At 37.2% G+C, this 10,840-nt stretch overlaps 1 protein-coding gene across 1 annotated transcript in view; it reads left to right on the top strand.

The window, feature by feature from the left end:
- The window catches only part of TENM3 (teneurin transmembrane protein 3), a 116,803-nt gene that overhangs the window by 93,706 nt on the left and 12,257 nt on the right, over positions 1-10,840 (top strand). Inside the window, exons 21-22 of the mRNA XM_010076639.1 lie at positions 5,191-5,366; positions 6,076-6,311. Coding sequence (XP_010074941.1) covers positions 5,191-5,366; positions 6,076-6,311 — 412 coding nt within the window. The remainder of the gene's footprint in view (positions 1-5,190; positions 5,367-6,075; positions 6,312-10,840) is intronic.

The following is a 10,840-nucleotide window of genomic DNA, read 5'->3' as shown; positions in this document are numbered from 1 at the left end:
GAGGGAAGGGTTTTTTTTCATATCTTTAAAATTCTGTAAGACTGGAAATAATACTGAATTTTCTTCTTATGCTTAACAATATCCTAGATAAGAACAAAGGAAAAATGCTACCCTTCCTAGACAATAGTCAAGTTAAAAAAAAAATCAATCCACGTGTCATAATTTACAAGCCTACTAACATACATCAAATTGTCATTTATGACACATTTGCTTCTTCCTTGTTAAGCAAAACTATATTAGCAAGACATACAGCTATCTCATTGTTTTTGGTTCCACTTTAAAAAAAAATGACCTATCTGTTATACCTCAAAAGGAAGCTATAGTTTAGTATTTTGATACTAATCCTGATACATTTGTACTGTGAATTCACAGGCAAGATGCTAAACCTTTTAAGATGTCAAATAGCCTGTGTGGAAATAAAGGAATATGTGCATATGGTATTTCAATTAATATTATTTTTAAAAAGGGAGGTTATAAATGAATAGTTATAGATCCACTGAAGTGAGTATTTCAATGAGACTACAGAAGAAATGCCAAATAAAAAAAGGAGAAATAATTTGTCTATCCATGTATCTATATTTTCCCTTTTATCATTCTTAGCAGGCTCATTCAGTTACTCTTCAGACACATAAAAAGAAAAAATGCACATCAAAATGAAGAAAGCAACTCAGAAATGTAGTAAAGGGAAAGAAATAACAAATTGCATTATGTTGAGAGTCTTTTTCTCTCTTTCAGTAACCCATGTAATGTTTAAAGATGGTCAGAACTAGAGCTCCCAGTAAGTTGCCGTGCCCTATTTTAAACCACTGATGGACAGGAGGGCTCCATACAGGTGATGAAATGTTGATAAAAGTGATGGGATTTAAACTATGAGTTTGTTTCCTTTTGATCCACAAGATAACTATTTTGTGGCGTCTCTGCAAACTGTCACGCTTTAACATTAAAGACAACGGTCCTCTAGGTAAATGTGAAGTTAATGGCCTCAGCAAGCTGAAGGAGACATTTGATTGCCAGGTTAGGACAGATTTTTCAGTATGTGTCAACATGGTGCATAGACATCTAAAATAACAGCACGCTACACTTCTGAAAGTCAACTTTCAACCTTGTTCTCACCTGCCAAGAAGCAGCACCTTGGTATATAAGTCTTCTGACAAATAGATTGAAACAAGTAGGGTAACATTCCATAAATGTTTTAGCCACTCTTGATAATTTGAGATGAGCAGAGGAAATGCCTGATGTGTGAGTGAGAATGTAACAGTACGGTAAATGACAGTAACATTTTGCTGTCAAAATCATACACGTCTATATTATGAAATGCATTCATGCCTCATTTCTCTATTACAGTATCTCAACTAATAGTATAAACTGTAACCAGTTTGTAAAGAAATACATAATACACATTTGCACTGTATGTCTTGTTATCTGAAATGTGCAGGAACCAGCACGCCTTGCTCTTCAACTTGACATCTTTACAATAGCGAAAGAAAAAAAAACCCAGCATTTATTTTGTTAAGGGAGTGTGCTGCAGAGGTCTGTGGAAAAACAGTATCAGTCATAACTTAGCAATTGGCTTTAGTAGCAACCTTTTCTATACAATTCATTTCTACAGCTCCCTATTTTCAGTTGAAGTAACTTCTGATATAAAACATTAATAATGCTCTGCAAGTTGGGGTTTAGGTACATGTGCTCCAAAATAAGATACAATGCACATGAGGAACAAGTCAAAAATAAAGCAAGCAGGGCATTTCTACCTGTGCCACGGCTTACCAGGAAGCTACCACTGCAAAGTGAAGTGTCCTACATAGACTAGAACAGAAAATGGTCTGGGAAGGAATGTAATTAAAACTAAAGGAGATGAACAATGGAAGAGAGACTTCTAGCAGGTGAAGAGCAAAAGGTCAAGAATCTGGGAAGTCGATAATCATTATCTCTTTAGAAATTCTCACTGCAGAAGGGGAAAACTATGTGGCAGTGGCAGATCATGCTAAAGAAGAAAAAAGAATTTGATCTAAGGGGAACTTCAGCTAGTGGTGGTGGCAGCTGCCCCTGCTGCTGTCTTCTGTATTGACCAAATATGAAGATCCTTAGGTTAATGCAAGTGGAAATGAGTTGATGGGATTAATGCAGATGAGGTAACTAATGCCCACTGAACAAGTTTCCATTTTAGATTCTTGAAAAGTTAATGTGCGACCTGCTCTTGAGGAATTGAAGAGGTCAGCTGAATGGCTTTGCTGTGGATCCTGACATAGGAGAAGGATCAGAGAGTGCCACGGTAACACGTGTGCTGGAGCTTGTGTTTGGATGAAAAAAGAGTCTGTGAAATTCCAAATATAGGCACTCGCCCTCTAGACTTTAGGTCTCACTCCTTTTAGGGCAATTTCAATATTAGAACACTAGGTAGATAAAAGAAATCTCTCAGTCTAAAACTGACAATGTTGGATGAATAAATTCACCTTGGCAGCAGAATGCAAGGATATTTGGATGTAATAAGAAAAATAGCAGAGGAATGCCCAAAGGTATGAGTGATGTTGCTATGCTGAGCATTGATAAGGCTTTCACTGTGGACAAAAAGATATCAAGTATAAAGTAAGTTTAGTATTCGATGTGCTGTGAACAAATTGAAGGACACACATTACAATCCATCATAAAATGGAATATGTAGTAAATTGCAGAAAAACCTATTTCCCTTCTTTATTTTTGTTCCTGGCTATAAAGGAACATTGTTACGTTTCACATCTCAGTCACTTTTTCTTTTTGCGATACAATGCCCGAACCAAGCAATCATGGCTTTTAAGATTCTTTCAGCTTTAAAGCCATGTTTTTTAAGAACATGAATGTGTAGCATGATTTTTTGCTGATCTTTGAACTATCCCCCACTGTAATAATATTACCTCCTTATCTCAGGCACATGATGTGCTTTCATGTATTTGTGAAAGAAGAGACCAGTTCAGGAACTATAGACACAGACTCAAAAAAATAATAATGTGGAAGCAAGAATGCATGAAAGAAGAATAATGATGTTCAGCACCATATACTGCAATGAAGCCACATACTGTACTGAATACTACTGATGTGTAGCATTTTCCAGCTCAAGTGGTATACTTGGAAACATTAAAATTAATTTTTCACAAATATTGTGATTAAAAGGTTAAAAAATTCTTCATACAGGAAAGTCTTACCTTCTCTGGCTTTAGTAAGCATTGTTTGAAATAAAGGCCAGTACTTGGCTACTGGAATCAAAGGACACAAGTAATTCCCAACGAAATAATTTGATATCATTTTCAAACAGAAAGCAGAAAATAGAAAAGGACACTAATTGGACAATATACTTTGCCCTGGGATTTGAAAAGGGAAGTTATGCATGAAAAGAAAACAAGTTAATGGAACTGAGGAACGAGACTGAAGATCATGAATAGGCTAGCAGTCACACTCATGCACAAAGAACATTATATGTTTGTTTTGGTTTCCCACATAAATGCAATATCTCAGCTTGCCAAGTCTAGCATGTGAAAAAGAGACAAAATTAGGGCTAGAAACACACTGGAAGAAGCCCCATTATCTTGAAATGTACTTAACTTCAAGAAATAAGTTTCCCCACTTGATTTCCCTGGCTTGCAGTATGGTTTCTGATTTTTAAACATTCTTTCCTTTTTCCTGTTGCTAAGTGAAAGTCTCATATAAACAAAGGAAATCAACTGTGTTAAAAGGATGCAGATGCCTGTATGCAAAAAAGCTGTCAAATCTACAGAGTAAGCAAACTGGAAAAAAAACTTGTCTTAACCTAATCCTTTCAGTTACAGCAGTGCTGTGCAGTACTGATGCTCTTCAGAGCAAGTGTGTTGTGGGTTAAAACTGTTTGGAATTCATTCTCTCAATTTAAGAAAGAGTTTCTGTAGCCTCAGTGATATGCTTGGGGCTTTGGGGTTTTTTTTATTTTTGCATTTCTTTCCGAGAAGGAGCAATTTTGATTATAGTTGTAAGCATAAAGTGTCTAGCGCACTGTATGGACCAGTAGGGTCATGTTCTAGTTACTGTAAGACACTAAAGTTTCCATCAGCTTCCCACTACACGGTCACAGGAGAGGGATGGAAAACTCCTGAGAGCAAACAGGTCATAGGTGGGCTACATCACCCTTTAGATACTTGTTTATCTCTGTTGCAGGCACAGGCAGGCTGTATTTCTAAACGAGGACCCTCAGATGAACATCTAGGCTGATGAATCCAGGCTGTAGTACTGGAAGAGCTAATCTGAAAGGCTGTTTTATGACCTGAAGCTCATGCTTTACCTCTCTATACTGTGACCACAATGCATGTTCAGATATGAACATTTTTCTCATACCAATGTCATTAATAGCTGGAGTATACCTAACACAGCACAGGAAAAGACACGTTTTAGAAGTCATAGGTCTGCATCAGTTACAGAAACTGTATCTACCAATTCATATTAAATGGAGATATAGCCCTTGGTTTAAGGAAATGTTAGTGGATCCAGGAAAAAAAAAGAGCATCTCCTGTATGGCTTATGCCACAGTTCTCAAACTGTGGTCCACAGGCAGTTAATGGGTTATATATACTAGCTGTTCTGATTTCCAGCTACAAACAGCTTAAGTAGATTAAGTATTACCCCAGATTCTTTCTCTTAATAATAAAATGGGTGTTAAGCACTCAGGAGCAGGAGGGCAGGTGATCTTCATAATCACTGAATAGGACGGGCCCAAGAGACATTCTTATTAAGATACCCTTTTTATGTAAAAAAATGAGGATTCCTACAATAACAGCAAACTCTAGTCCCATAATAGGGAGTGAGTACAGAATGCTACAGAATTTAGCACCAATAAATACGCTCCCTTTGAAATGGTGAATTAGATGTGCAGCAGGATCTGGTCACGCTTCAAAGAATAATATGCGGAGCTGAAGATCCATCTGTTTGCTCTTGCTATCACCATTGAGGCTCCTGTATGTTAAGCAGTCTTTTGACTACTTCAAAGCACATTTGAAGTCTTTGCTGTGCCTATCCCATGCACAAAAAGCAAATGTGCCTTAACAATATGAGTAGCTGGTATTTTTGTTCATTTTACTTGTAAATGAAAATAATTTGTTCCTACTATGTATCATTTCTGGACTCCTTTCTTTTTTTTTTTCTTTTTTTTTTTTTTTTTTTTTTTTTTTTTTTTTTTTTTTTTTTTTTTAGCTATGATAGCGAGGGCCGGCTAACAAATGTTACATTCCCAACTGGAGTTGTCACTAACCTTCATGGGGAAATGGAAAGGGCCATTACAGTGGACATTGAATCATCCAGCAGAGAGGAAGATGTCAGCATCAATTCCAACTTATCATCAATTGATTCTTTCTATACCATGATTCAAGGTACTGTAAACAAAAGATTTCTCATCAGATACTGACTGGAAGCCTACTTTCTTATGGTACAAGCAGCTCCAATCAGATGTGGTAGAGGGAAACATTAGAGGCGTAGTGTTTGGAGGAGGGGGTGAAAAATACAGTTTTATACATATATAAAAAGAACTGTTCAGGGAAAGATGGGGTTGCAGTGAAAGTAGAATTAAATTTGCTTTGCAGCCAAACAGCTTTTGTAAAAAGCCATTGTAAGTTGTCAGAATACCTACTTTGCTTAAAAAGGGAATCTTGGAAAAGAGAGATAAATTAATTGACAGGGAAATAGGTGCATAAATAGCGTGAAGTGAGATTTTTTGCTTTAAAATAGCAGGCAACGTCCCAGCAGCCACATCCTTATAGAAGTCAGTAGTCACAGTATGCTTAGGATTAAGCCAAAAATGCCTAATGGAACAGCAGAAAACGTGTTTTGCACGAGTCCATAGAATATACTCTGAGGGTGGAATTTTTCTTAAGTGTTTGAGCAACTTTGAAGACAGGTCCCAAAGGCATTTGTGCTCTCATGTCATACTGATATTCTTACCAATCTCACCTTGGCTGTTTATTACCATTGGGTCAGTATGTGAAGTCAAGATGTTACAATGCACATCTTGCATAAAGTATGCAGGGCAAAGGCAGGCTCTTAAATAGGTAACGTGTGCTACTCTGTTTTTCGCCTTTTCAGATCAATTAAGAAATAGCTACCAGATTGGTTACGACGGCTCGCTGAGAATCCTGTACGCCAGTGGCCTGGACTCACACTATCAGACAGAGCCACACGTGTTGGCTGGTACTGCCAACCCAACAGTAGCAAAGAGAAACATGACCCTTCCTGGAGAGAACGGGCAGAACCTGGTGGAGTGGCGATTCCGGAAAGAGCAAGCCCAGGGAAAAGTCAACGTGTTTGGCCGAAAGCTTCGGGTAAGCACACAAGCAGCGTGGTATCAACTGCATTCTCATTAAGTAAGAGGAAATGTAAATTCACTCCTGTAGGTATTGCCATCCAACAACCACTGAATATTTACCATAGATAAGCTTACTGTTAGACCTGGAAGTACTTGCTTTTATTACTTCATTTATTGTCTGTCTTTCGTTATTAATTGCTCTTTTCTCTGGACTTCAAACTTTTGGAATGCATTGGAATGAACTGGAATGAATTGGGATAAAAGAATAATTTTCTGCTTTCCTTCACTATTTTTGTTTCTGGCACTGAATTCACACACCTGATTTTTTATTTAAATTGTTCTGCCATCAGTTAGCAAAGTCCTAGGATTTTGTTTCTTTTGTATTTTAAAGAAAAATTGTACTAATACTTGTTTCTGGTAGAAGGAGGTTTACTGTGTATGCATGTGTACAGTATATTCCTCTAACATATGTCTTTACCATTTTGTTGGCATTTCTTCCTATATAGTGAGTGAAATATAAGTAGGAAACAAACTATGATTTATGACAGCCATTTGGTAAAGACAACATGGATTAAGCATTTAAAATTGGGTTGCCAGGAGACCATTTCAAGACCACATCGGAGGTCTGACTTACTATTAGAACTGAACTCAGTTCTTTAAAATAAGGCCTAGGCAGTATATCAAATGAAGGTAAGTAATTTCAGACCACTTGACTTCTAAGAGGTAACATGCCATTTTTAAATCTTAAAATACTTTATATCTTCCTTTGGGATGAGAAAGGAGGGAATGCTGTCATGCACCTTATATTCCTCTCTACCACTTACTCTGCAAGAAGAATGTATTTTTTCCAAGAAGGAAGAATGATTATGTACAGTAGCTGCTGCTTAATAACAACATTCTTGTACCTAGCTATGGCAGCTGTCTTACATGGATAAGGAAGCCATGCTTCTGGAGCTCATCCTTACAGTTCTGGTTCATAGGCATGTCATTATGTAGCACAGTGGGATAATACACCTGCCAGTTCATTTGTGAAAGAAGCCCAAGAGAGAATAAAATAACATACCAATGGCATTTGATTTTAGCAGTGAAACAAATTGCCATTAGTCCAGTTCTCAAAAGTGAAGCAAAATTTTGGCATTGAAGTGCAGAGGAGGTAAAAGAAAATCATGGGTAATTTTAATTTGGAAGAGTTAACAGGAAAAAAAGGAACAGCAGAGAAGAGGGAGAGATTTAACAAGATGGCGGGGAAAGTAAGAGATTATAGATTAGGATAAAATAGTAGCAATTAAATGTGTACATACAAATGGGAGAGTAGGGCAGGTGGAGAAAATGGGCTAAGAGAAGAATGCCTCCAAAAAAGAAGTAAAGAAACTTGTCAGCAAAGAGGAAAAAGAAAAAAAAAAAAAAAGAAAGGTTTTTTGAAATTGATTTACATGGGAAGATATTACAGAAATGTTGCTTGGGGGCGGGCAGGGGGGTGTAGGAAAGTAGCAAAAGAAAACAACAGAAAGAACAGGAATAACTTCGAGAGCTCATCACTTCCATCTACAGATATGTCAGTAACATTTTGCTGCAAAGAAGACAAATGTAGACAAAAAACTGTGACAAAATGTATTGCCAGTAAAGGTACTCATATATATGACACTTTCACTGCATTATATATATGCAGTATCTAACATCTAAAGTACACTCTCTGGTACCATCTTGGGTTTCCTGCTTGTGCTAATTCTACCCTCTACTAGTAGTTTTTATTAAGAAATTAATTAGAAATTATTTCACCCTCCCTTAACTCAACAATCCTCTGTCAATCTTATTTTTGTTCAGGCTTGCTTTATATTTGTTCGATAAGCTAGACTTGCATGTTTGGTCTGTAGGCTGGGCTTTGGCAGAGGTCCTGACAGTTTTCTACATGAAGGAGCCTTTTCAGGGCATTTGTATTGAGGCCAGACAGACCCTCACTCACAAGGGTCTTAACTAAAGGAACTGGTATGAGCTCTATCTCAAGGGATGCGCCCAGCACAGACAGGTAACATAGATGAGGGACCTCACAGGAAGAGTTTGCTCTGCCTCCTCCCAAGACCTGACATGCTCCAAGCTCTGCAGAGGTCCCCAGTTTTCACATCACCTCTTGAATCTCTGTAAGGCACAGCAATACACCCCTGCTCCTAATGGGGAATCACAGTCTGATCTCATGTTTCTCAGTGAGCCACTGGAAAGAAAAACAGGAGTTAAAGCAGAGCAGGATAGATGGACGCCTAAATTACAGAAATGTAACAGGACAGTATGTAGCAACAGTCAAAAGGCTCAATTTTGTGTAGTTAATTGTTTCTTTGAAAATTTCCTGAAATATTATGTTTATCGTAATGAAACCCAGAGGTGTCAAATATACTTGGAGTGTGACTGTCTTAGACACAAGAAAAATGTTCAGGTTTTTCTCTAGAAGCATTTTGGTAGCATAGCTGTTCTTAAGAAACGCGTCAGTTGAATGCAGTACTTTATCTGACACATTATTCCAGCCCCGTACTGTCCAGTGAAGCTATATCACCAAAACTTGTTGTTATAATAATTGCCATCTGTATTTATGAGATTAAGCAAGCACAGCCAAAATTTCTCCAAAAGCTTGCATGTCTGAATGCAAGAGCTCTTGTCAGCAGAATCTAGAAGCATGAATCTGGCTGGAGAAAGGAATTTCCTTTCTTTCCCCTCATGTCCTGCCCTTACACAGACCAGACAGACAGAAAGTGAGAAGGCAAAGCATGTTATCATCCCATTTAGCAGATACGGCAGTGAGACAGCCAGATTAAGTACTTTGCTGCAATTTACACTGGAAGGATGTGCTTAGCCAAGAGATTAACCACAGTTACTTTGACATCTGCCTTAAACGTAAATCCACACTTCCCTCTTTGCCAATTCAGAAATCAGAAGTGCTCATTCTCACTTCAGTGTCTAAACCCAAGAGGTAGACAAGAAAATTAATAAAAATAAGTATTAAATGTAAAATAAGGAAGGGAAGATGGAGAGAAAGGGAGGAAATAAAATCAGAAAAGTAAAACAGTCAGTGAGATGCAGAGATGAGTGCAGGCATGTGTGGGAGAGGCTGAGAAATAAAAGCCAGAGATAAAAAAGATGTAAGCTTGAATTTAGGTAAATGAGCGAATATTAGAAAGTGGAAAATTTAAAGAAAAACTACCTGTAAATTAAAAAATTAAAAAAAAAAAATTAAAAAAAAAAAAAACCAAACAAAAAGGAAGTGAATGGGGAATGCTTCATAGTTAAATTTGACCTACTTCTAGAATAATTCTTATAGCGTTAATTTCTCAAAATATATTTAAATAACAGTTGATGGCTCATTAAATAGACAAAGTAGCTATTCTTCATCTGCTAGACTTTGTGTTCCTTGCTTAGAAGATTTCCATGAAAACATGATTTTTGTTCCTAAATTGAAAGTACAGATTGTTCTCATGCCAGTGATTTCATATTAAAAAAGAGAAAGGTAATGCAGATAGATAGACAAATATAAGCAAAACTGAGCATTTATAGGATTTTTTTTTTATTTGCCTATGACCCATCACCAGAATTTTAATTCTTTTTATGCCAGTAATAAAGAATCTAATTTATATTGATCTTTCAGAAGCTTATCAGCCTCAGGGTGTAAGTACCAACATCCATGATATATGGATTTTTGAACATGCAGCCCTGAAAAATGCAAAAATCCTCCAGTCATTTCTTTGGTCAGTATCTGTTCTCTTGTTCTTTTCTGAATGCTATTTAGCCATCTTTCGTCACCTCTTTGTAATGTATGCATCAAGTACTTGAAAAAGGAATTCTAAAAAAAAATTCTTAATACACATAGCTGTACGTCCATTTGTCCCCTACCTCCTATATGCTAGCAAAATACAGTGTTGAAAAATCTTAGTTAACAGTGTTTCACCCTCACCTGGAATAGCTTCAAAAAGACACAGCAGATACAGAAACGGTTTGCAGATGAACAAAGAAATCCTATGGACCTGTTTGAGAACACTAAAAACAGTTGAATGCAGAGAGGGTATATAGAAGTGCAAAGATACCAATGTGGGAAAAGAAAAACAGACATTTTCCTTTCATAAATACAAAAATGAGAGCTGATTCAATGAAACTGAAAGCGTATTTAGAACACTAAAAGGGCGGGGGCAATTTTAATGTAAAAGTATTACATAGAAATCACTATCCACCACTATAGTTTACATAGATAAATAATACAGTTTTCAACATAAATGTATCTAGGCTAAGGCTTTGATTTCAAATTAAAATACTTATTAACTTCAAAGCATTTATAACTTCTTCAGTGGTTCAGTAGTCTTCCACTCACTTATGCCTTTAAGTGGTCAGTTAACTAGGTGAAAGACATAGAATCATAGAAGGTTTGGGTTGGAAGGGACCTTAAAGATGATCCTGTTCCAACCCACATGCCATGGGCAGGGACACCCTCCACTAGACCAGGTTGCTCAAAGCCTCATCCAGCCTGGCCTTGAACACCTCCAGGGATGGGGCATCCACAGCTTCCCT

The sequence above is a fragment of the Pterocles gutturalis genome, unplaced genomic scaffold (assembly GCF_000699245.1).
Source record: "Pterocles gutturalis isolate BGI_N339 unplaced genomic scaffold, ASM69924v1 scaffold42548, whole genome shotgun sequence".
Lineage (NCBI taxonomy): Eukaryota > Metazoa > Chordata > Aves > Pterocliformes > Pteroclidae > Pterocles > Pterocles gutturalis.
Note: the sequence above shows the minus strand (reverse complement) of the source record. Positions and strands in the feature narration are given on the sequence as shown.